This window comes from Mchenga conophoros, linkage group LG1 (genome assembly GCF_057382185.1).
Source record: "Mchenga conophoros isolate Kocher_MC1m ecotype Shallow Benthic linkage group LG1, M_conophoros_male_GT1.1, whole genome shotgun sequence".
In the NCBI taxonomy this organism is placed as follows: domain Eukaryota; kingdom Metazoa; phylum Chordata; class Actinopteri; order Cichliformes; family Cichlidae; genus Mchenga; species Mchenga conophoros.
Window position 1 is genome coordinate 16,128,958 of NC_140526.1, and position 27,590 is coordinate 16,156,547.

The 27,590-nt window shown below is 40.7% G+C and overlaps 1 protein-coding gene and 1 long non-coding RNA gene across 3 annotated transcripts; one reads left to right on the forward strand and one right to left on the reverse strand.

Moving 5' to 3' along the window:
• The first annotated feature begins 426 nt into the window (after positions 1–426).
• Positions 427–17,189, forward strand: LOC146583149 (uncharacterized). 2 transcript variants are annotated; one of them, XR_014891331.1, is made up of 3 exons: positions 427–523; positions 8,898–9,007; positions 16,778–17,189. It is a non-coding gene; the product is annotated as an uncharacterized LOC146583149 (long non-coding RNA). The 2 variants fall into 2 exon arrangements; XR_014891332.1 differs by lacking the exon at positions 427–523 and adding an exon at positions 6,298–6,397.
• Positions 17,181–27,547, reverse strand: ppm1g (protein phosphatase, Mg2+/Mn2+ dependent, 1G). The gene is made up of 14 exons (XM_085267809.1): positions 27,377–27,547; positions 26,985–27,121; positions 26,013–26,082; positions 25,831–25,916; positions 25,524–25,653; positions 23,872–23,983; positions 23,398–23,597; positions 22,465–22,640; positions 22,247–22,378; positions 21,662–21,764; positions 21,170–21,301; positions 20,883–21,012; positions 20,599–20,698; positions 17,181–18,928 (listed from the first exon to the last, which is right to left on the reverse strand). The coding sequence occupies exons 2-14, from the start codon at positions 27,093–27,095 to the stop codon at positions 18,731–18,733; spliced, it is 1,680 nt and encodes a 559-aa protein (XP_085123935.1). The 5' UTR covers positions 27,096–27,121; positions 27,377–27,547; the 3' UTR covers positions 17,181–18,730.
• Positions 27,548–27,590: the final 43 nt, after the last annotated feature.

Sequence of the window (27,590 nt, forward strand, 5' to 3'; positions counted from 1 at the left end):
TTCAAAGATAACATTTTTTGTACTGAATAAAGAAACAGGACATAATCTGGACTGCATTAAGCAATCCTTTAAAACTTACTTGCTGCGGTAAATGATTTTTATTTTAATGTAATTTCTAGCAAAGTTGATAACAACCAGCTGCTTTCGTTTTGAGTGCTCAGCTTGTCTTTGTTAAGTAACACTAATAGTGTTGCCTTGCTGACAACATTATTAGTGTTACTTATTTTTTATACTGAATCCAGGTGTTATCCATAAGAAAACATCTTGCAACTAGCTGACTCAATAGTTTACAATCATGAGAGGCTATCATTTTTACTGAAGGGTTTTGACCTTTTTCCACAGAGTGCAGTCACAATCAGAAAAGCACAAGAGTGAGGCTGAATGGCTGATTTATATTTAGCGTTGCTGTTTTTGTTTCAGGTTCTTGGTAGGGTGGATGCTGGCCTGCTGACCATGACCATGACTCATGACATTGTTAGTTACACCTGTGTTTTTCCTGCCATGGCGAGTCAAAATATCTTCTGTAAGTAAAGCTCTTCTGTTATCTGCATCAGACAGGAAAACAGCTCAAAAAGAACCAGATGTTGTATCCATCTACACTGATTACTGGAACTAAAAAATAGATTATGACTATGGCTTATACCCAGCAGCTGTTAGTCAGACATTAGTAAGACATCTACGTACAGAAATGTAAAAATGAAAATTTTCATAGAGCTCCATGCACTACTGTGAAACTGTGAAAAACTAAGCATAACCATAGTAAGGTTGGTCTTCTGCACTATTTGTGATACTGTTCACCCATTTACACATCCATCATTTAGGTGTCTCCAGCACCAATTGACAATGGACGGTGGTAGAAAACCTTTGCAGGCACAGAGGGAACATGCAAATGTCATACAAAAAGGCCAGAGGAGATCACAAAATACACAGCAACAACTTAATCTACACATTGTGACAATGAGTGGATTTTCCCCTCACAATGATCCGCACAGACCCACTGTTCAAACACGCTGACACACGCTCCTGGAATCTTTACTGAACGAGTGAAACTGCTGCCTGAATGGACTTTATCTCTGGCCATTCACCTGCTCTCAAACAAATATGCTCTTTCCTTTTTTTTTCTCCCTTTCCGTATCACTTTCCAGTCAAATACACTCTCTCCTCTCTTGGTCTCTCTCTGCCCTCTTGCTCACATAGTTTATGAGGATACCCCATGAGGGAGAAGGTGCCATATAGCATTTGAGTTGAGAAACAGTGTGACACACATTCAGTTTATACACCTTCCTCCCACTTTCCAACTCTTCACATTAATACAGCTCATCTGTGAACTGCTAACAACAGCTGACGACTGTAACCGCCATAAAATCCCTGTAACCGCCCTGGAAATGCTGTGTATTTAATAAATGTGTTATTTCAAATGCCACTAAGCCTTTATATCATGGCCTCCATGATATAAAGGCTTAGGGGTCACCAGCACTGTGAAAACTTGAAGAAACACTTTTAGCTTGAAGTAATTGTTTTCTGCATGACTTCATCAGTCCCTCACATCCTTGCTGGGGAACTCTGGCCTGCTCTTCTTTACAACACGGCTGTAGGTCATTGAGGTTTGTTGGGATTTGTTTATGCATAGCTCTCAGTCCCACCACCGCATTTTAATCGGCTTGAAGTCTGAACTGTCATTGCAACACCTTGAGTCTTTTTTTAATTTAGCCGTTTTGTTTTAGATTTGTTGGCATACTTGGACTCATTGTCCTATTCCAGTTTCAGCTAGGCTTTAGTTGTCAGACAGATGACCTCACAATGAATACTCTGGCATACAAAGGAGTTCATGGAGGACCCAATGATTTCAAGGTTCCCAGATCCTGTGTCTGTGAAACACATCCGAATTATCACCCCTCCCTCCACCACTCTATTTCACAGTTGGTGTCAGGTATTTGGTTTTAACCAAGCGGGGTTCTATGCATTATGACCAAACATCTCCACTTATTGGTCTAAAATACATTGCTACTGAAAGTCTTGTGGTTTGTTCAGCTTTTATAGAGGCTCTGATGATCAGTTAATCAGATACATTTGATTAGACACAGTAGACCTAAACTGGATAAACGTTTAAGGACATGGACAGATTAATGCTGTATTTAATTTTTCACAGGACTGTACACAATTGACACTCAGCTATTTTGAAAACAAATTATTATTTTCATGTTTTACATTTTCCCATAAACAGCCGCAACCAAAAAGTACTGCAGGGGGACTGATTAGGATTTTCCTTATTTTCTGTATATAGACTGCAACAATAATGAATGCTCATATTACAAAGTTTCAAAGACTGAGGTATGTGCTGTTAATAACTATGACTTAAGCTTTAAAATGTTTGTTTTGTGTTTTTTAACTCTTGCTTCTAGATGATCAGTTAATCAGGGACAGGATATCTCTAATATGATCATCTCATAGCAGCTCCACCTGTCTGACCATCAAACTTTCTGTTTGAGACATAAAACAGCTCGTTTCAGGGAGTCGATGACTTTGAGGGGCTATATTAATGCTCCATACAGGATTGACGAGTATTATTTTTAAATTTGAGTCGTGTAAGTATAGAATAAAACTGTGAAGAAAGAAATGAGCACAGCAGGTTCTCTTTAAATTAAAAAACAAACAAACAAACAAAAAAACTTTTTGCAGCAGTTTAGCCTTGATTTTTGACAGGATATGAGAGCAGATAGACACACAGGAAATGGCAGGGGTGGACTCAAATGTGGGTGCCTGGAAAAATCTTTCAGTATATGGGTCACATGCTCAACTAAGTAAGCTATACTGGCAGCCCAACAGGTCCTCTTTATGAAAGATTTAACTAAATGGTACAATTGGTGTTTTAATACTCAATAAACCATAATAAAATACAAAAATACTCAAAGTCCTTATAATCCAAAGTCCTTTAGTAATCTGTTATATGAATGTAAATGCCTTGTAATAAAACTATAAATGTTTTATTAATAATCATTATACTGGCACATACTAATTATTAATAAGCATGTTATAAGGACTTTTACAATTTTTACCACCAATTAAGTAACACCTATTACAAGGACCTTACAAGTATTACCCAAGTCTCTTTTTGGCGTATGCATAAAACGTGGTATTTGCATACTTCTCGTTTGTCAAGATAAACCTCTTGTTATCAAAGGCATGTGGTTTCATATCATTGCTTGTTCTGACTTAATATATCTCATCTAATTAGTCGCTGCTCGAGTGTGTTTACTGGAAAAGATAAAAGCTCTCGGTAATGAAGTCTGCAGGGTGCGTTTCAGTCTGCAGCAGCTGCAGCTGACACCACAGCTGATTCACAAGGAAGCTTTAAACTCTGAATCGGACACTCAAACAGCGTGAATCAGCCCAGCATTACACTTGTTTTTCAGTTTTAAAGAACATACTTTTTCTAACAATGTCAGGGTTCACTACGTCAATGAAAGTAAAAATACTAGCCTCAGTATTTTGCATGTGATACACATTAACTTTAAGCATATAATAGCAAACTGTACATGATGTTTTTGCTGAATTTACTTCACCTGAGAAGCTCCACAGGGGTCAGTGGACTTCATGCACCACTAAGAACAATAAAGGTGTAATTTTTCATTTGTCATGCCACAGATGATATCAATTAAATACAGTATATCCACACAGTCCAGAGGGAGACATGCTGATCTGAAAGCAGATGTCGAGCTATAATGTTGAGTTAATAGACTTGAATTTTGAGCTAAAAATGCAATAAAACTAAGTAGAAAATAATCTCTTTTTCTTACATAGACTCATGAGCAAAGCCTTATTTAATGACCTTTTTTCTGTCACACCTCTGAAAACCTGTCGTGTGTTTGATTCGCTCAGCTGAAGTTTATTTGCAAAATGCAACAGTTTATACAGGGATGCTATTCTGTTTCACTTCATTCATTAATTGAGTGAAACTGGAGCTGTGAGAAGTCTGGAAGTAGGAGCTTTGACAAATCTCATTTAGAGGAGAGCAGATCAGTCTTAAATTGCTCACAAATCAGTGCCTCAGCAAGAGTCAGAAATTCCTAATAATTATAAGAATGCCTAACATCTGGGCAAAGTCTGCTGATGCTTTCCATCGGTCGTGTGTTTCCATGTTATCAGTAAACGGGACATACTGACAGGTTTTTCCAACTGCTCATTTCATGGCGTAGATAAGACCTTCAAGAACAAAGCGGAAAATGGCTCATAATTTCTGGATTATCGTGGAGCGAATAACCAAATGTCAGTTGATCCCGAGCCTGTTAGATGTAATTAGATGTACTAGGCTTTGTTGCAGAGCTGTATTATAAGACTGAGATTTAATGCTCATGGGTGTTTTTTAATGTGACACTCTTTAACATTGTTAAGTTGACTGGTTTGATGCAGTTTCTTAGTACAGGAACGTGTAGGATCCCAGTTTGAGAAACATTAGAAGACAGCTTTGTGTTTGTTGGGCTTCAGCTGTAGTGGAAGAAAAGAAGTGCAAGAAACCGTGATACACAGCTACACCTACACATGTTTTTTATGGTTGGAAAAATCCAGGTGTGACTAATAATATTAACGACTTCACTTCTCAATTAAGTGTCCCAATGAGCCATGACAGAAAGTCTGCAATAGCAGGAAGCAGGAATGAAGTGGAAGCATCATTAAAACTATTAATTACATGAATGGCTTTCCAGCTATAATTTGGCAATAAGTGAAAAAGGTGCATTGACCACTCACTTTTAAAGGTGAAGGTCAGTGCTAAGAGCTGAAGCATGTGAATTTTCACACGCACTTTAGTAAATTACAACACAGTGACTAAGGTCAGGATTCAAGACTCTGTAGTCCTTTACACGTTGACAGTTTGTAACAGAGTCGTGCTTTGTTGCAGATGCAGCAGTTGGAGACTCAGCATGTCTGTTTGCTTCATCCTCTTCTTTTCTTTCTTTCTGTTCCTTTTCTTTTTCTATTCTTCCGCTTCGCCTATTTTCACTAACCTGGCCTTCACCTCCTGTCTGCTGCAGCAGAATATCCACACAGATGATAATATGAATAACAAAATAAAATAAACAAGCAGAATAAAAACATTACAGTGCTCCCTTTTAGCAGGAAGAATATTTTAAAAATTTTCCAGTTTTATTTTGAACTTTGTTTATACGTTTTCCAAATTCTACTTTTACTTCCTGTCTTTTCCAGCTTTTGAGACCTCATGCTCATAGCTTGGCAGGAAAATTTTCTTTGTTTACTTAAGAGTCTCTTCTGGAACAAATGGTTAGCATTTTAAGTGTTGTCTTTATTAATTTATACAATATAATAAATGTATTTTTAAGTAAAATTTGCTGTTAGCCAAATTTAGGTTGCTCATGTTAGCTTGCTAAAAGCATTAGCTACTTTTTTGGCTAATGCTGACTGAATGCTCAGAAAATGTCATTGGTTAACTGCAATGTTGATCGTGGACCAACATTATTATGAAGATGTAGGAACAACACTAACACAGAGATATTATACTGTACATACGCACACATAGCTCTGTGTTTCCTTCGTCTGTGCTAGTTTGTATGCTAGCTCTTTGTGTTCCTGCAGTCACTTTAAACTTCTTGGGACTTTGTTCATTTTCAAGTTTCTCATTAGCCTCAATAAAAGCGTGCCTTTTGTCATTAATTGTGCTTGGATTATAACTGTACAGTAAACACAGTGAACTGTGGCAAACATATGCTATGATATTGGTGCTCAAGTTATACTAAAAAAATATGCCGATTGTGGCTTTAAGCTAAAGAATAAAAGGCTTAAATGCAAGATTTCAACCCACCCTTATGTACTTTGTGTGGTTGTAACTTGAAAAATATTCATAGTATGAATAACTATTTACAGAGCTTTGTTAAATATGATTCTGAGTCGGTCAGTGGGAGGTAATGATTGATCACACTGATGAAACCGACAGGTGAATGAGACAGGTGAATATAGCGTCTGCCACCTTGACAGTTTGTAATTGGATTTCATGCTCTGTCACAGTTCTCAGGATTTACAGTATCTTAACATTTTAAAATGAACACATTTTGTGAGTCTCTCTCTTTCACATACAGACACACATAAACACTGTTCTGGGAAATGGGGATTAGTTACTGATACTGAGAGGTGGGAGTAATCAGCCTCCCTGTGTAGCCTCTGAAACCAGATGTAACCAGCTGGGACACACACACACACACACACACACACACACACACACACACACACTGTGACCAACAGGCTCATGGCCAGAACTTTTGTCCTTTTCTCAACTGTGTGAGCTGACACACAATGAGGAGAGAGGGAGGCCTAGTTTCAGCTGTGCAGAGTTCAGAGACGCTGCTTCAAATGAATCTTTGTGATCGAGGACAAATGTTCTTCAAAGGTCTGGAACACTTGGACTTTATTACCTTTCCGTGCTGCCGCTTTAATTAAACGCTTTAATCTTTATCTTCACATTAAAATCACGGGCAAGTGAAAGTTGCACATGAGCTTGGATAAGTGTGTGTTTTTTTGGAAAGAAGCACAAGTGCATGTGTGAAGTGCACCTTGCAGGACTTGCATGTCTGTTTGTTTAACCCAGAACAGGCAGCAGGGGAGAGACTGGGTGTGTAGTGTTGAGGCAGTAACTGAAGGGAGTAGGATTAATCCAATACAATGAGTCATGAGAGACTGATCCTTAAAGCAAAGGGAGGATGATTTTGCACAGTTTGTGTTTTTCTGGACAAATTATGCTGAATCTAGATTATCACAGAAGCCTCACCTCTATAAATAGCAAACCTTTTATTTATTTAAATTTAGATAGCTTTAATAGAAAACCCTGAATATGATACCTATTTTAAGCTCTTCTGTCAATAATTGAAGACCTTTGGGACTTAACGTATATGGAACACACTGTTCTGATTTATTGATAGCAGGTTGCCACTTTGAAAACCTACCTGTCAATATAATAGTATACATAAAGCAACAGAAGACTAGCTTATTAATGTCCTGTAATAACAAGTATGTAGTTTATCAAGGAAAAAAATGTCCCATGCTCTCTCCCCCCCCCCCCCCCCCCCCCCCACACACACACACACACACAAAACGGGACTATTTCTTAAGGTTTTGGGTGAATCCCCAAGCGAATCATGAATCATACAACCTTTCAACAATTCCTTGAGTAAGCCCTTGGTGACAGTGGAGAGAAAAACCTCCCTTTCATTAGGAAGAAATGCCGGATTCAGAGTGGACAGGGTTTGTTGAGGGCAGATAAGCAGAAAAGAAAAAGCAGAGCGTGGAGAGGCAACAGACTGTAAACACTGAGCCTGTTGCTCTGATCAGCAAATGTAGATTTGAGACGGTCAGCTCCACCAGCATCAGAGCAAAGATGTAAAGAGACAGAGAGAATCAGAAGAAAAGGGATAAACTACAGGGGAGAGAAGATACAGTTTTAAAAAATAAGCAATAGTAGCAAGTAAATACGTGAGACTGAAGTGGAGGAGAGGTGCTCAGTGCTTCATGGGAACTCCCTCTGCACCGTGGGCCTGCAGCAGCACATTTAAGGAATGGATCAACCCAAAACTGGGAGCTGTTTTCACACTGAGGAGCCTGATAGTTGAAGATAAGCTAAGATATACTTTATTTATCCCAAGAGTTGGGAAATGTTTGCATCACGGCAGCCAAAACTTTAAACACAACCTTTAACAACAGAGCTTAAATGAAGTATCCTTCCATCGATCTTCTTATACCTACCTAATTCAGGGTTGCCACAGTGCTGGAGCTGATCCCAGCTGTTAGGGGCCGAGAGCCAGGGTACACCCTCGATGGTTTGCCAGTCTATCATAGGGATAACACAGATACAGATAACCATTAATGCTCACATTTACATATATGTTCAATGTATAATCACCAGTTAAAGTCAGATGCATGTCTTTGGACTGTGGGAGGAAGGTGGAGGACTAGAGCCCAGACCCTCTTGCGGTTTGTTTGTTGTTTGTTTCAGAAACTCATCGACGTGTCTTTAACACCCTTTACGAATTAGATTTCTCGGGGATGTTTAGTTAGCAGCAGAGGCTTTAAGGTTGTAAACCTTGTGCTAAAAACTTGCACATGAGCCTAGTGTTTTAGACACAGATCAATAACCAACCTCCCTTTTATTTTAGAAAGTTATAGCCTCATAACATAAAAAAGCCCCTCTCTGAGCTAGAACTGCATAGCATTCATCAGCTCAGCAGTCATGAGCTCAGACAATTGTTCATATGATCCAGTTGTGCTGCATATAGACTGCAGAGCCTCTGATGCAGCAATGAGATGGCTATCAACCCAGTCACAAGATAAAACAGCTGTGGGGAAAATCAAGATTGCTCCAGTCACGAGATCTTCAAACCACCTTCAGATGTATCTATTCTTCCTTTAAGATGTCAGCGTTTATTTTTAATCGGTGTCACAAACATGTTTTACTTGAAGAACGGCCTTTCTTTGCTGTAATGTCTATGACAGCTGAACAAATTCTCTTTCACTGGTAAACACGCAGATGACAGGAAGTGTTGTCTGCTCCACACTATAATGAGACCTCTTGGCCATTAAACACTCTCCGTAATGGCATTAAATGTCCTCACTGCGGACGCTCGCTCATGGGGGCTTCAGATTGATAGAAGGAATTAGGTCTGGTTAAACTAAACGTTTGACTTGCACACGTGTGATATCACATATACAAACATGTACACACATACGGTGGCCTTGGCTGTCTTTGAGTTATCACTAAACTACCAGTTATTCAATTATTATTTACTGAAGGTGCAGCTTTGACTTTTTCATCTTTGTATGTTTTTCTCTTTTTTTCCCCATCAGCACCCCGTTACTAAATCCATCCATCCTTTTTCTTAACCATGTATCCAATTCAGGATCAAGGTGGGGCTGGAGCCTATCCCAGCTGTCCTAGGGTGAAAGACACACAAGTTTCTGGAAGGTGGGAAGAAGCCGGAGTACCCGGAGAAGACCTCCACACAGAAAGGTTAGAGATTTGAGGCTTAGAGGTTATCACTTCACTGCTTTTGCATCTTTGGATTAAACCTTTAAATTCAGAAGTGTCTCAGCTGCATTTTGCTGATCCCTTTGCATTGTCTTCTTTTTCCTGTAACCTTGCCGTGCTAATACAGTAATGCTGTTTTTGTGAGATTCATAGTTGTGCTACCAAATTTTTAACCATGATGAGGTTGGGGGGCTGGCAGTGCTCAGAAGATTTAGATAAAAGTCAAACTTGACATTGACACCAAATGAATATCTGTAAAGCCAAAGGCTGCTTATTCATCACAGCTTTGCCCTTCATGCCTGCTTAAAGAGCCATTAAAATGACAAGCTCATGACAAGGTTAGAAGAACAAAATGTTCTGCTTCTATTATATCTGATTTACTTTGACTACTGTGAGATAATCCTTACAGTTATCTATTTACAGGAATGCTCAGTTTTACTTTTCTGTTTGATGATAAACAGTTTGAGTAAGAAATGGGAGATAAGGGAGGAAAGAAACCAGAGAAGGAAAAATATCTTTGAGGAAAACAGGCGGGTATGCTGATTTTTAAAAATGGAGTTAAAGGAGGAGAATCTGTGGCTGGGAAAGAGTGAATAAATGAGACGGTGAAGAAATGCGTGGTGATGTAAGGGCAGCAGTATGTCCGCTGATCAGACAGCAGCTTGTTTCCTCATCCTCTTATCTCTGACCTCACCGCTCTGGTGTGTGAGTGTTTGCCTACTGTACATACTGATGTCCTGATATATGTGTAGTAGTTCCTGCATGCACACTTTTCTTTGTGTGTCTGTGTAGGCAAACAATCATCTGTGTGGTATGTGCTACCCTGATATAGTGGGCTTTCTATTTATATTTAGCATGTCTTGTATCTTACTGTGTACACTCATTTGCTAGCATGTATGCACAGTGCTGTGAAAAGGTTTTTTTTTTGCACATACACCTTTTAGATCATCAGATTAGACAAAAACTAACCTGCGTAAATACAAAATGCACTATTTTGAAACGAGTTCATTTATTTAGGTTAAAAAAATTGAGCGAAACCTACCTGACCCTGTGTGAAAAAGTAATTATCTCTTAAACTGGCTGTGCCACCTTTGGTAGCAAGAACTGCAGTCAAGTGTTTGTGATGGCAGTGAGGTTTTCACATCGCTGTGGAGAAATACCGGCCCAATGTTCTTTTCAGAATTGTTTTAAATCAGCCACATTGGAGGTTTTTCTTATAACAACCTGTTTGAGGTCATGCCAAAGCATCTCAATCTGGTTTAAGTCCAGACTTTGACTAGGCCACTCCAAAACCTTTGTGTTATTGTTGTTGTTTTTTAAAGCCATTCAGCGATGGACTGTGTTTTGGATCATTGTGCTACTGATGGCCGGACATTCTCCTTCAGGATTTTCTGGTAGAGAGCAAAATTTATGGTTCCACCATTTACACCGCAGACCATCACACTACCGTGACCATTCTTTAACTGTTGGTATGATGTTCTCTTTTTAGGAAATGCTGTGTTAGTTATATGTCAGATGTAAGAGGATTCAAACCTTTCAAAAAGAGCCACAGAATTATTTTCAAATTTTTTTGATCATCAAAATGTCTTCAGGCAAATGTGAGACAAGTCATATTTTTCTTTGTGGTCAGCGTGTTTTTCTCCTTTGAGCTCTCTCATGGATGCCATTTTTGCCCAGTCTCTTTCTTATTGTTGAATCATGAACTCTGACCTTAAATGAGGCAAGTGAGGCCTACAGGTCTTTAGATGATGATCCATTCTTGGATTAATTTTGGTGGGTTGGGGAATCCTGGGAATTTTCACCCTCATTCCAAGTTTTTTCTTTTTTTGGACAATGGCTTTCACTGTGGAGCCCCAAAGCCTCAGAAATGGCTTTGTAAGACTAGTAGATATAATTGATTTTGTTTCTCATCTGTCCTTCGAGTTTCTTTAGATCGTGACATGATGTGTTACGTGTTGAGATCTTTTAGCCTGCTTCTTTTTGTCACACTGGTTCTGTTTAAGTGATTTCTTCTTCTAGCCTTGGTGTGGCTAGTGAAATTAAACTCACTGACCTTTCTAATCACTTTATTTCATTTGAGTGTCACTTGATCATGTTTTGCTTCTAATTTTTTAATATTTAAATCATCTACAGATAAACAGTTTAAAACATTTAATATCTAACATAAAGTATCTTAAAGGAAATTACTGAGAGTGAAATCATTGTGTTGGTGATTTGGTGATTTTATTTGAGGGTTGCAGTACAAACATCTTTCTTATCTTTCGTATATTTAAATTAGCTTTACACTAGGGTTGTTTCAGTAAGGGCATCTGATGCTGTCCACTGTGGTAAGGCCTTGGGAATACAGAATATGGAATATAAGTTAGAGGTTAATGAAACCTACAAATTAACCCGTGCTGTGCTACAAGTCTACAAATCTGTTGAAATCTGTGAAAACTGAACACGAGAACAGGAAGGGAGCGAACGGGACATGAGACAAAGTTATCACAGTGAAGAGGAAAGATCAGAAGACAGGGAGGAAGGGAAAAAAGAGGAAGTGGAGTGAAGAGGTGACAGGAAGTAGGAGTGGGTGGAGGAGAAAATGGAAAAAAGGGAGGTGAAAGGGACAAGAGGAAAAGAAAAGGAAAAAAAGGATGTGAGGAGTTCTTTTTACTATCAGTTTGTTCAATGTGCTTAGGCTGAAAACACACAAACACTCACAGAGGATGTATCTGGAACTGACACGCTGGTACTTCCTGCAAAAGAACAGCTGACTGTGACATATGTGTGTGTCTGCGTTATCAGCTACGCTCATGCTGATAGGACAGTCCTGTGATTTGTGGTGGACATACGTCTTCAGAGGTCAATTTGTGGACTTTTTGTGTGCCCTTTATTTATTACATAATTTACACAAACAAAAAAATGCACATGAATGTAACACCCTCTCGTTTAGCTCTGGTTTTAGTCTTCCTGGGGAAATTTTTGGCTTTGTTGGTTCAGGTTTTTCAAATAACCTTTTCACAGAAAAGAGGTGCTGACAAAAGAGTGACGTCAAACTAAAAATTGAAGAGTTCACAGATTGAACTCCTTACCCCTAACCGGTCTCAGCAGATGACCGCCCCTCACTGAGCTTGGTTCTGCAGGAGTTTTCTTCCTGTTAAAAATGAGTTTTTCCCCTCACTGTCGCTTGGTGGGGTTGTCTCTGCATTATTGTGGGGTCTTTACCTTGCAGTATAAAGTGCTTTTAGGTGACAGTTGTTGTGATTTGGTGATATATAAATTAAATTGAAATTTACCATCTACCAGCTTGTGGAGGATCCCGTATCTGGGCCACATGGGTTTTACAGGATGAGAGGCTATAAGTGGCATGGAAGACATATGCACTTGGCTTCCTGTTCACAGCTAGCCAGTGGTGAAACTGGAATGAAAGTTTACAAGCGCAGACACCAATGCACCCACACTGTACACATGCCACAATCTTCTGGTAGACATACCAGGGTGAAATGACAAATGGACAATCAAGATCTGAGCTACACAGGCTCTGCTAAAACACCCATCAAAAAGGGTCCTTATGGGGCTGTTATTATGTAGTTTTAATCATCCTCTATCATGTGTAGCATCAATGCACAGGGACACGAATGCAGATTAGAAGTGTCTGCCTTTAAAAAGACCTTGCAGTTAACCGTTTTTGGTCGCTGCCCATATTTTAATTGCACTACTGTGACCACTGGAATGTGTGTGTCTGTGTGTGTGTGTTTGCTGGGAAACAGCTAAACTCTACAGCGTGAGGGCAACAAGGCCAATGCAGTTTTAGAGCATGAGATCGAAAAAGACTGTGTAAGTCTAGATGAATGCCTACAGTGTCTGGCTACAACCTGCTATTGTGGTCTAGCTTTCTATATAGGACCTGTTGGCTAGACTACACACACACAGACACACACACGAACGCACGGTTCTATATGTACAATTGCAGGTCTCCTGTGGTTCTCTTCCACAGTCATCAGTCAAGTTTAAGAGTCTACAGACAGAAACAGCTCCCCCAGCACGCACACAGCTGGACAAGGCCACCATTGAGCTCCATGGCCGTAGCCTTTAAAGAAACTTTTTTACATCTAAAGCAGGGAAGAAAAAACTAGCAGCAGCTTTGGACAGTGGCCTGAGTATTTGAGAAACTGCCAAAACATAAAATCTTGTGCAGAAAATCCTGGAAATTATGGGACTGGTTTTCAGAAGCAACAACAAAAGTCACATTCACACTGATAGAGACACAAAATCTTGTGTGTTTCGGTCTGTATTTCTGTCCTTTAGTCCAATAATGATACCCCCCCCCCCCCCCCCCCCCACACACACACACAAACTAATAAACTTTGCACGCACTCTCTGTACACACAGCACAGTGCTAATCTGGACTACCAGAACAAAAAACATCCTGCCTGGTAAAGACCCGGAGAAATCGCGTGTATTTGTGTCTGCAAAAACATTTTTAGATTCCAAGGACAGTGTGTGTTTCCTCTCTTGCTTTCTATTGTTCCTGCAGCAACTATGATCCTCGGGGAGCTGCACAGCCACCAGAACTGAAGGGCTTCGACCAATGACGAGGCAGGAACAGAGAAGCCCCGAGGCTAGCGAGGAGTCAAGTCTGTCCTCCTTTGCTTTGCTGTTCCTGTGGGGGTTTAAAGTATAACACATTTTGTCTTCCATAGAAGGCCTGGAACTGTGTACTATGGACGAAGGACAAACTGTATGAAGGGTTTTTCATTCAATACAGAGAATGTGATCTACATGATTAGTTGTTCCACCTGGTTAAAGTCCACGAACATCAGCAGGGCATGAAACCCCCTGCCTCTTTGCCCTTCATGGAACATAGATTTATATACACTACATTGTCTTTTAACTTTATCACATGGCAGAAACACAGTGCAGATGTGGTAAACGACCTGCTAAAGTTCAAATCGAACATCCGAATGGGGAAGAAAGAGAAACTGAGGGACTTTTAACAGGGATTTTTCCACTCAACTATCTCTACGGTTTACAGAGAATGGTCTAGAAGAAAAGAGAAGAAAAGTCCAGTGAGCAGCAGTTCTCTGGGTGAAAAAGTATTGTTGATGTCAGAGGTCAGAGAATGGTCAGACCACTTCGAGCTGATAGGAAGGCAACAGTAACTCAAATAACCACTTGTAACAACACGTCGACCCTTGAAGTAGATGGTCTACAATAACCCACACTAGGTGCTATTCCTGACAACTGAGGCTACAATTCACACAGCTTCACCAAAACTGGACAATAAGGTTGAAAAAAATGTTGCCTGGTCTGATGAGTCTCAATTTCTGCTGTGACATTCACATGGAGGGTCAGGATTTGGTGTAAACAACGTGCATCCTGCCTTAATCAACAGTTCAGGCTGCTGGTGGTCTAACAGCGTGTGGGATATTTTCTTGGCATACTTTGAGCTCCTTAATACCAACTGAGCATCATTTTAACATCTTCTGATGACTACTGATGTCACAAAGTGCCAGTCATCTCAAACTGGTTTCTTAAACATCACAATAGAGCACCTCTAGGATGTGGTGGAACAGGAAATTCACACGACGGACAGGTGATACGCGTATGATGCTGTCAAATCAATATGGACCATAAGGACAATATAGATCTGAGGAATGTTTCTAGCACCTTGTTAGTTCTGTGTGATAAAGAATTAAAGGCAAAAGAGTGGCCAACCCAATAATAAAAAGGTGTTCCTATTAGTGTCCTGGTACCTCTGTATCAAATCAAGTCTATTGTCTGCTGCCATCTGCAGGACTTTCTGAGAATTACCTTTAAGACTGGTACCTCCACAACTGGATATTTCTAACTGGTAGCAAAAAAAGATTTTTCTCTGTTCAGCTTCTATATGGATAATTTAAGAATTAAAGCATTTGGGTATTTAGTGTGTGCCTTTTGTGAATTTAAGAACTTACTAAAACGCTGATTGCAGGGGCTGAAGCAATGGGTCCAATTATTTTTACATTGTATGCAGTAAATACTTTAGTGCAGGATGGCTGCATGGCACTATGGGTTCATAATCTAAAAATCTTGTTAATAATTTTACCGACTCTGGATACTGTAGGTCCTGTGAAAACTAAGGTCTCTAATCAGAAGTACCTGACTCCGTGGTATAATTCTCAAACACGTACCCTAAAGCAGATGACTCGTAATCTGGAGAGGAAATGGCGTGTCACAAATTTAGAGGATCATCATTTAGCCTGGAGAAATAGTTTGCTGCTTTATAAGAAAGCCCTCCGCAAAGCCAGAACATCTTACTATTCATCACTGATTGAAGAAAATAAGAACAACCCCAGGTTTCTCTTCAGCACTGTAGCCAGGCTGACAAAAGGTCAGAGCTCTGTTGAGCCAACAATCCCTTTAACGTTAACTAGTAATGACTTCATGAACTTCTTCACAAATAAAATTTTAATCATTAGACAAAAAAAAAATTACCAATAATCATCCCACAGATGTAATATTATCTACAGCTACTCTTAGTACCGTTGATGTTAAGTTAGACTCTTTTTCTCCAATTGATCTTTCTGAGTTAACTTCAATAATTACTTCCTCCAAACCATCAACGTGTCTTTTAGACCCCATTCCTACAAAACTGCTCAAAGAAGTCCTGCCATTAATTAATTCTTCGATCTTAAATATGATCAACCTATCTCTAATGATCGGCTATGTACCACAGGCCTTCAAGCTGGCTGTAGTTAAACCTTTACTCAAAAAGCCATCTCTAGACCCAGCAGTCTTAGCTAATTATAGGCCAATCTCCAACCTTCCTTTCATATCAAAAATCCTTGAAGTTGTCAAACAGCTAACAGATCATCTGCAGAGGAATGGCTTATTTGAAGAGTTTCAGTCTGGTTTCAGAGTTCATTAAAGCACAGAAACAGCTTTAGTGAAGGTTACAAATGATCTTCTTATGGCCTCTGACAGTGGACTCATCTCTGTGCTTGTCCTGCTAGACCTTAGTGCAGCATTCGATACTGTTGACCATAATATCCTATTAGAGTGATTAGAACAGCGTTCTTCCATTTGCGCAACATCTCTAAAATTAGAAATATCCTGTCTCAGAGTGACGCTGAAAAACTAGTTCATGCATTTATTACTTCCAGGCTGGACTACTGTAATTCATTATTATCAGGATGTCCTAAAAATTCCCCGAAGGCCTTCAATTAATCCAAAATGCTGCAGCAAGAGTCCTGACAGGGACTAGAAAGAGAGAGCATATTTCTCCTGTTTTGGCTTCCCTTCATTGGCTTCCTGTTAAATCCAGAATTGAATTCAAAATCCTGCTCCTCACATACAAGGTCTTAAATAATCAGGCCCCATCTTATCTTAAGGACCTTGTAGTACCATATCACCCTATTAGAGCACTTCGCTCTCGCTCTGCAGGCCTACTTGTTGTTCCTAGAGTATTTAAAAGTAGAATGGGAGGGAGAGCCTTCAGTTTTCAGGCCCCTCTTCTGTGGAACCAGCTTCCAGTTTGGATTCAGGAGACAGACACTATCTCTACTTTTAAGATTAGGCTTAAAACTTTCCTTTTTGCTAAAGCATATAGTTAGGGCTGGACCAGGTGACCCTGAATCCTCCCTTAGTTATGCTGCAATAGACGTAGGCTGCCGGGGATTCCCATGATGCATTGAGTTTTTCCTTTCCAGTCACCTTTCTCACTCACTATGTATTAACAGACCTCTCTGCATTGAATCATATCTGTTATTAACCTCTGTTTCTCTTCCACAGCATGTCTTTATCCTGTCTTCCTTCTCTCACCCCAACCGGTTGCAGCAGATGGCCGCCCCTCCCTGAGCCTGGTTCTGCTGGAGGTTTCTTCCTGTTAAAAGGGAATTTTTCCTTCCCACTGTCGCCAAAGTGCTTGGTCATAGGGGGTCATATGATTGTTGGGTTTTTCTCTGTATCTATGAAGCGCCTTGAGGCGACTTTTGTTGTGATTTGGCGCTATATAAATAAAATTGAATTGAATTAAAAAGGACTACCTGAAATTAATGAAAACCAAAAACCCACAAATATTTCCAGTGACCTCAGCTTGACCACCTTAAATGTTTGGAAAAAACCCCAAAAAAACAAAAACCCAAACAAACATGAATCTGGTTTTAACAATAAATAACAGGCGCACACACACAAATACGGTTGATTATTTAAAAAAATGTATTTGTATGTACTTACATACTGGTGTCAAAAGAGTATGCACCAAAATGTCACACCGACTCACAATTACAAAGAAAAAGCATTTTCCATTTCTTCAATTACAAGTATTGAAAAAAAAAACTATGTACAGAAAAAAAGGGCATGGTGACGAGATAGGACACTGGAAACAACTTTACAGTCACACGATGTCTTAAATGAGACTGGGGAAAAAAAAAAAAAAAAGTCTACACCGTTTTCTTAACCTCAATTTGTATTTCCACTCAGGAAAAAAAACCTTGTGCATCCTTCCCCCAGTCCAGCGTCAAGGAGATTTCAGAGTGTGCTCACAAAAAGACTTTAATTTTTTTAATTGTTAGAAAAACTGCCAGAGGACTGATTATCATAAATGAAAAACAAACAGCTGAGTGGAAATACTTTTTACTTAAAACGCATCCTAAAGATATCCTTAAAAATTAGTTATAGTGGGAATGAGACAGGCGGCGTGCGAGTAGCTGAGGTGAAGATAGGTCCCGGGCTCTAATCGCCACTTCTCTCTGGATGGACATTAAAGGCCTCGGTTCCCCTGCTATCAAATCTTACTGATGGAAAGCACACAAGCTCAAAAACCCTGGCTGGAAACAGAATTGAAATGAACCAAAACACAAAACCAGGAATGAAGAAAGGCAAGATAAGGTGAGGTGTTGGGCTGTTGCATCAGCAGCAAGACTGAAATTAAAAAATATATATATCTTTATCCTTACTTGTGAAAGAGTGCTAAAGGGAGAAAAATATAAATGGCAAATTAGAGCAACTGGACAAGAGTCTGTGTGGTCCTCATCCTGATGGGCAGTGCTACACAAACTGACAGAGCTAAACCAGCACATCCATTCTCACTGCATCCTGAAGCTTCACTTTGGGAGTCCTCTCGTTCAATTCATTCTTATACAGTTACAGCGTAGCAACCAGCATCCATTCCAGCACTCTGGGTTCAGTGTGTCTGAAGAGGATGTGAAACAAGAATTCATGGTTGGCAAAATTTACACTGCAAAGCCACAATGGAAGTGCATGTGTCACACACGTGAACATGAATTAGACTCATAACTTCACAAACTGATCAAAATTTTACCAAAACAACCTGCTACGTGAAAAGTGATTTAAAAAACAAAACAAAAAAACAACAGTGTCTGCAGGGATCTACACATCTGACTCTTTAGACTGGTTCCCCCCCTGCAGCATCCTACTGGTTGGAAAATGATGTGGTATTTCGTGTGTGCCTTTTGTGAATTTAAGAATCTCTTTCCAGCTGAATCAATCAAAAGAAACTACTGCAGGGTGTGTCTTAATTGAAAATCCACCAAGAACAGAGCACAGGAAAAAAAACGAACTTCTCATGGTCTCAGTTCGGCAGAGCTTTTCTAATGTCTGCTTCAGGGTGAAATGACGTTTGTGAGGTCAGGATTTAATTTTGAACAGAATGTGTCTCTGTGTTGTGTCTGGGGTAGCGTGGGACCAGCTGCTCCGTCTGGGACAGTTTCTCTCGTCTCCTCTTTAGTCACTTTTTGCCTTTTTGCTGTCATTTCCATTCTCCTCCTGCTCAGTCCCTTCTCCCTCTGCATGCTTCCTCTTCTTTGTGTCGTCCGAATCTGTGGAAGACGGGTGTGCCTGGAAGGTGACTATGACGCAAGTCATGTTATCACATCCTGTCCCATCTCCAGATGTGTCGGGGGCCAAACAGTGGTCCAACAGCTGTCAGGAGGACATGTGAAACTTGAAATTGAAGACTGAGACCTTGGACAATATTTTTTAGGCAATTAAGGCAGTAAGACAGACAACAGTGATTACTTGTGATTTTCCTGGTAACTAATTTACTTGTCACTTAAATGTGAAGAAAAAGACTAGTCTAAGAATAAATTATCAATTAAAAGGAAGAGATCGAACATTGTACAAATGCCACATTATAGATCAGTTTAACCCCTGCATGCATGAGGATGATAATGACAAGGGTGAGCGGTTATAGGTTTGTTCCTGAAAGGTGCGCTCTTTCACAGGAATATCGTAGGCCATACTTATTTCCAACTCCCTGTCACTGACGAGACAGAACCCTGACGCAACATGGATGGATGTGAAAAAATTTATTAAGCTGGCATGATGGTGTGTTGGTAGCAGGCAGGCGATACGCAGTACTTTGTCACATGATGACAGAGCCTGAAATACTGGCGATGGCCAATGCTACCCCTCAGCCTCCCAGTAGACACATCTATGGTACTGATATGAAAATACATAACCTTGTTCTCAAGTTATTGCATTCACAAGATTTTCAGAAAACTTGGCCTCTGACCTTGAGGTCAAGGTCACTGAGATTCGAACTCATTCACAAACTGGGGTGACAGCAATACCCCATCAGCCTTTTACAGCTGAGGGATAAAAACCCCAATAGCTACATCTCAGACACTACAGGCCTCACTTAGCATGTTAAATATTAAAGTTCATGACAGCACAATTGGAATTGGAACAGGTTTGGTTGGGCTGCCAGGACAAAGCGTCTTCTCTCTATGGTAGCATGGCTTAGGTTTGGAAAGGTGCGTCTGAACAAACCTCAAGATTTCTGGAACAATATCAATTGGACAGACAAGATAAGTGGAGATGTTTGGAGGGGATGCGCAGCACCACATTCGGTGAAAATATCAGCACAAACACCTCACATTAACTATTAAGCACGGTGGTGGAGGGGTGAGGATTTGGGCTGTTTTGGAGCCACAGGACCTGAACACCTTCTAGTCACTGAGACAACCATGAACTTTTCTGCATACCAAAGTATTCTAGAGCCAGATGTGAGGCCAGGACAATGAACCCAATCACAGCAGCAAATCGAAAAAGGAGCCCAATCTGTTTAAAATGTTGTGGCAGGATCTTAAAAGAGCTGTGCATGAACAAATCTCTATGAACTGAAGCAGCATTTTAAAGAGGAGCGAGCATAAATTGCTCTAAAATGATGTGAGAGACGAATCGTTCAGAAAATAATTACTTCCAAGTTCCTGCTGCTGAAGGTGTTTGTAACAGTTCCTGAATCATGGGATGTACTTTGTGGAACTGTGAAGAACCGAGTCCCGTGAAAACTGTTTCACATGACTGTACACAATGTTGCCTTCTGAGAACTGCACAAGTGTTTTTTAAGCTACTGCATGGATTAAATTTCCACAATCTTATCTCTGTGTGGCAGAAGAACTAATAGTTCTAAGAGCAAATGCTATGTGATTAGTTCTAATGCTCTACTCTTAGATCTAATTGTTTACAAAAACTGTATATCTATCGCTTATCCATTTAGTTTTTGCCCTGCTGCTGAGTAGAGCATTGTTTAATCCCTGATGACTACACTGTACTTCAATATAAAATCTGAGTTTTTCCTTCATGCTCACCTCTTCCACAATCGAGGAAAGTGCTCTGGTTTTGCCATTCTGGTCTGGTTTGATCTTCTCGCTGATGAAGTCCACCACCTCCTGACTGCTCAACACATTCCTGCAAACACACAGAAGCACAAACGGGATTTAAACAGCTGAATCAAAACATGGTAACTTTGGTGTCCGTTTTTTTTTTGTCTCAAATTACAAAATTATTTGACTAGCTCCAGTTTTGGACATCATTTTACTAACACGCCTGAAATTAGTTACCGGTAATGGGGCAAATAACCATTTACACTCACCAGATGCCGTCGCACGCAATAACCATAAAGTCGTGGTCCTCGTTAAGTGTCAGAACTTTAACATCGGGCATTGCAGAAATCATCTGCTCCTCTGGTGGCAGAGACTTGTTCCTCTTATAGAAGTGGTCACCTGAGAGTCAGAGTTCAGACTAAGTTTGGTCACTGCAGTTGAGAACATGCAAACACTGGACATCAATGAAGAACTGCTACTATATTCAAAAGAAAATGAATAGGAGTGATTCCAAGAACCCGAATATTAATAATCTGAAGGTTTCAGAGTCACCTACCAATGGCTCTGGAAAGGTTCAGTCCACCATTGACACGCCCATCCATCGTCACCTTCCCTCCAGCGTTTTTGATGCGAGCTAACTCCACCTCGTCCTCTGGCTTGTGGTCGTAGGACATGTCAACAGCTTTGCCTGCAGTCACACAGAAACAGAGTGCTCACAAATTAGATAAAGACTGTGCAGAAATCCACCTTTACTCCAAGTCTGATCCTTCAACAAACTGTTCAGTAAAACATCAGAGAATAAATAAGAGAAGCAAGGTCAAGGTTCCTGCTGCTGGAGGAGGTACCACAACAACTGATTCAGCTAAGAGGTTTTCAATGTTTATCGTGGCACTGGAGAAATCCTGGGTCCTATTTCTTACGTAACACACAATATAAACATACTGTATGCTGCACATTAGCAGTGGGGAGAGTCACTACTATGCCAGAAACCCTCAGCTTTGACAACTGTTTTATAACTCAGTGCTTGAATCAGATAGTTTGGACCTACCGCGTTCAGACACCACGCAGCGAGAGTCTCCAGCATTGGCCACAATCAGCTGTTTCCCTCGGATCAGAGCCACGACGGCCGTGGTTCCGCTGTCTGAGCCAGGCTGTAAACACAAACACGTGAGCTGTAACACGCTGCCAAAACTACGAGGGCTTATAACGATGTAACCGAACCACCGTCTTTCATATGAATGAGACTATTTGATTTGATTCAAATCAAATGGTCTGTGTCATGTCCACTCAGGCATGTGATACGTAATTTTTGCCATCAGACATGGATGTCCAGCTTTCGGTCTGTTTTCTGTGACCAAGAGAATTAACATTACAATGCACCAACTATCCACGTGCCCCAGGCGGCAGACTTCAAACAAGTATAACAAGAATGACTGATAAGCTGCCGGGTCTCTAGCTGTCCGTGTCTGCAACAGAGTATAACCAAGGCTTGAGGCAGTCATCAAAATTTCTTCCACTTAACAAGATGTACAAATGACCATTTGTTGAAAACAAACCTCATTTTTGGTTTAATAAAACCAATAAAAAAAATACATCAAACAGCAAAAATAAAACTTAAGTCTTTACAACACACCTCTTCTTTGCCATCCATTCCAGGTAGACACATTTCCTCCTCCTCTTCATCCTCAGAGTCTTCTTCTCCCTCTTCTGTATCCTCCTCTTCTTCCAGCTCACTGCTGTCACCATCTTCATCTTCACTGACATCCTGAGTTAAAACAGTGATTACACTGGCGTTTCAGAGTAAAGTTTCACAGCCCAAAAAATTCCAATATTCTACTCCCTTAGTCTCACCTCTTCCTCACTAGCCTCCTCCTCCTCTCCTTCAGACTCGCTATCATCAAAAAACCTGGACTTCGAATCTCCTGAAGCCTTTGAGGATGAAGAGGAGCAGGAAGGGCCTGCATCTCCTTCTGCTTTACTGGCCTTTTCCTCACCATTGGAGCTTCCTGAATCAGCTCCACTGTCAGCTGTAGGAACGAGAAAAGAAAAATGTATAAGAGAGTGAAAATAAATACACTGAGAGAGCACTGACTGATACATCTACTTTTGAGCAGACTAGACTGCAGCTGGGAACCGACATCTTTGTTCACGCGGCACGTTCTGATTACAATGACCTCAGCAGATTTCTGGTGAAGGAGGCCCACCACCAGCTACAGTCCAATGCCTGTTTTCCACCAGCATCTACTCAGCTTGATATTCTACTTTACTCTGTTTCGGTCATTTTGGAATACAAAGAGCACCACCTAAATGTGTGTGGGATGGTTCCAGCAAGGTGGCCCGAAAGTCCTGTGATGTAATTTGTATGCAACACAAACAAAAATGGAGGATACTGAGGTGACGGTACACTGTGGCTCTGTGTCAGACTCAGGGTGTGAAAGAAGAGATCAGAAAAGGCTAAAAGCAGCAAGAAGAAACACTCTGAAAAAGTTGCTCAAATTAGTGATATTTGTGATTTGTAGACGAAAGGATGGACATGTTGCTATGACATAAGCTCAATGGTCATAAGGCTAGAAGGGCTAACAAAAAAGAAAAAAAAAAAAAACAATTAAAAAAAAACCCCAACACAATTAAGTTGTCCAATATACTTATATGGCTGATACAACTGCAAAATCCATGTGTGCTTAACACTGAGTGAAAACACAGACACTCATATGCATTTAACATGTTAAAATTGGATCTGCAGTTCTAGAATTTCTGCAATAGACCGACTGAACATCTCTGTACCTGAGCCACTGCCTTCGCCACCTCCTCTTCGCCGACAGGCTCGTAGCTTAGACCCGCACGCTGCTCCTTCGCCTTCCTTTGTTTCCTCATTGCTTTCCTCCACTTCTCCATTTAGCCCCTCTTTCTTCTGCTCCTCCAAACCGTCCCCCTTATCTCCTGAGGACTCAGGCTGCGAACTGGAGCCCTTCTTAGCTGAAACACTAAGATTTAAAACAAAACAAAATTCATTCTTGCAGCTTCTAATTGTGCCGACCAACATGAAACAAGTAGCTGAACCATCCAGACTGTTGGATATCATGAATTTCTGACCCGCTGAAAAGGTGGCAAGAGGAGAACAATTGTGAGATATCTGACACCAGTATCGATTAACTTGCATGACATGACCTCTTGCAGTAACATTTCTATTTTTTTTTAATTTCTACTTTCTTCAGGTGAAAACTTCACACATAAATCATAACAACTTTAATGATGTACCTCATGGCGGCCGCATGTTTGATAGCATTGCGGTTTTGGCCGTATCGTACCAGCAGCTCCTCTATAGTCATCGTGGCCTCCTCGTGGAGCAAAGCTGCCTCCTCTGTGTCCACTGAGAAAAGGAAAAGAAAACAGAATTACTTGTATTATCATTTGACGTCAGAGATTCAAGCTACAAATAGTGCACGCACTCTAAGCATATAATTTACTTGCTGTATTCCCACAAATTTTTTGGTTTGATTTTTATTGCTGGTGATCATTTGAGTAGTTACAGTCAATGCACTTTGAATAAATACAGAAGGGCAAACAAAACAAGATGAATGCTGTTGTGCCAAAAGTTTACGGTTAAAACATTAAGTTGTTGAAGTGACAATAAAATTATAATCGCATAAACACAAATCCAGGCACAAGTACACTTGCACATGACCTTCATCTTTCATATGGGCCCAATCGTAATGACCACCTCAAGGTCTATAAGCACTAAATGATGTCATCTGTCTGCACAGCTGTAGGCATGAGTGAGAATTCAAAAAAGCACAACATGGCAGAAACCGGAGAGCATTTTGTGACAAATGACAAAATAAGCAAAGAAAAAACAACTTTCTTTGCACTCGGGGAACTTAAAGCACCAAATGTCTTTCAAACTTGTGCTTTTTAGAGGGGACCATAAATCACTGTCCAAAAAATAATTAACCTATTTTTAAAACACAGAATAATCTTGGCTTGCAGCAAAGCACACGTTGCATTCCTTTGATTTTATTTAACCTTTTTTCCCTAAATTTCCAGATTGCTGCTTCTCCTTTTTCAAGTGCTTTTGTCTAAAGAGGGATCCAAACAGGATGTGAACAGTAGTGACCAGAGATAATGACATTAAGCGATTTAAGGCCTTGACGTGGAAAGTTACTGCTGATGACACGAAACACAAGTCTCAACTTGCAAGTGAGCACTTGAAGCAAAGCAACGTACTACTTATGAAGATGTGATAGATATGTTATGATGCGTTCACATCAAATGTAACATTTTTGCTCAGTGTGATTATAAACAAAGTCTAAAGTGTAACTAGCTATCAGCTGCAGTCCTCCCACTACATTGGCTGCTGGAGGCACACGTTTTAAGTAGTGAGAGTTAAAACTTCACTTTGCGTTTGTTGTGAACATACCATTAATTAAAAGTTTCAGCCCTGCAAAGGAGGAGAGGGGTTTTCACCCACTCAAGATGCGCTCCCGTGCAGTACTCCAAGACCCCGACTAAGCCTATAATGTATGTGATTGCTGAATATTGATTGCACAAGTGGGCTGGAATAGAGAAGTGAGTGATAGTGGAATTCACCGGGAACGGGAGAAGCGCAAAACAAATGTCAAAGATAAAATATTACAGTATGAAACTGTGACTGTGGGACAGCTGTAAGCCCTTATACACTTAGCAGGAGCACACCGCGAAATGTGAGTGTAGACATCAATTTTTCTGTTGTGTAACTTCAGGCTCGGACAGATTTTATCTATGGTAAGAATAACATTGTTCCTGGTTTATTATATTGTAATTTATGTCATATACTAACAATTCTGCATTATCATTCAAAAAGGATAAGCATTTATTATGTGTTCACTGACACTAGAATCCACATGAAATGTCACAAGCAGTGGTGTACTCACAATCGTCCTCCTCTGCCACCTTTTCAGTGGGTGGCTCCTCGGTGGGCCGTCCAGCGATCTGGACAAGCTCTTTAATGACTTCCTCTGTGGTTATCCTGCCGTCGATGGCCAAGAAGGCATCCTCCAGTGCCTGGAAAACGAAATTCAAACATGTTGATACTGTAAGAGCAGAGAAGAGGCAACCATGCCCTCATAATACACCGTTTCTAATATGGCTTTAAGTATACCACAGCCAAGCAGCATGTGGTCATGGGCATTTTTCTTCAAACTCATTTAAGTCCTGCAAACATTTCTTGATGCAGCTCACCTTTTGAAGTTTGCCATCTTTGTAGGCTTTCTGCTCCTTGATGATGTCAGGAAGGTACTTTGAACAGTACAGCGCTACCTCTTCACCTAAAATGGAAAATAAGTAATATAAATGAACTGAAGTGTGTGCACATAGTACTCTGATGTGCAAACAAACAAACAAACTTCAAATCAGTGCGTTACCTCCGTGTCCATCATACACGGCAAACATGGCAGTATCCTCATCGAAGTCTGGGATACTGTTGTGAGCATCCTGTGACAAAGAAAGATGGGGATAAAAATCAAAATCACAGTGAACATGAAATTTAGGTGAGACCAATGTATTTTATATTTGTTAAGCAACAAAGTTTCTTTTCTTTAAAAAAAAACAAACCCCCAAAACAAAACAAAAAACCCACTTAAAATAAGAACAACCTCAGTCCAGGGAGCATTTTCATCTGCAAATTCCATGAAGCAATTACAGATTTATTTGCACGTGCTGATAATGAGGTGGAGCGGTTACAGAAAGTAAAGTAACTGAGAGTTGTTGCAAAGCAAATATGTTAACAGCGCCATAGGAAGTCCCAACTAGAATGAAATAATTAAAAGGTAGATAAGATAATATCTATCAATCTATCCAGGGAATGGTCATGAGGGGACACCGATTAAACAGTAAATCAAGAGTTTAACTTTTAAACTCAGGTTTCATCACTGCAGCCTCTGTCCCAATCCATCTGTTGATGATCTGGTCCCCTGTCCTCTAACTTGTGAACAAAATCCTGAGATACTTAAACTCCTCCACCTGGGGCAGCAAATTGTCCCCGACTCTCCACACATTTCTGCCTATGAACCATGGCCTCAGACTCAATGGCGCTATTTCCCATTCCTAGAGATGACCACCTGATGAAGCTAACAGAACCACATCATCCACAAAAAGCAGAGATGGGACTCTTGGGCAATCAAAGTGGAGAGTGGAGCTAAAATATGTATAAGCTTAATTTGGATGACCCAGCAAGAAGGTTAGAGGTTTTGAGCTCCGCGCAAGCAAACAAACAAAACAGAAATGTCTTGCAGTTCTCATTTATAACCCAGTAAAATGTTTTTCGCTTCGTTTCATTTGGCAAACACAGCAGCAACACCACTGTCTCTGATGCGTTTATTCATTTTCCGCCTCACCTCCATGGAGACCCGCCAGCCCTGCATGGCAGAGAAACCGTAGCTCATGTTGCTGTTGCCGCCATCTGAAGAGGTCTTGGTGGTGCTAGGCTGAGACAGATATGCCCCCATGGTGGTCCGTTTCTATGGCTTTACACCTGGAGGGAAGACAACAGGAGAAAGAAGCGTCACATTTTTTTATGTTCACGTTACATTTTACATTACCCTGTCCCTACTAGCTGCGGGTGCTAGCTGGCTAACGTTAGCAACACCACAACAAAAAGTAGGCGCAGCGGCTAGCTAATACCACCATGCTAAACCCGGCTAAACTTCCAGCGGTAACCTCTGCCCCCGCGCGAGCGGCTGCGCAGCTGCGGGGAAAATAAAACGCCTAACACCGACGGCTGATTTACCTGTTGTGACGGCGCAGGAAAAGTTTAAAAGCGGCTCCAAACAGAAAGAGATTCACATAGGAATGATTGCACGTGTGGAAGCAAAAGCCGCTATCAACACACACAGAGAAGAGAGAAGCACGAGCCGCGAAGGAAGTGAATGCGCGCGCATGCCCCTTTCGCTCGAACAAGGTGGGCGTGTCAGAGGGCCACGTCACACGCTTTGGTCATGCGC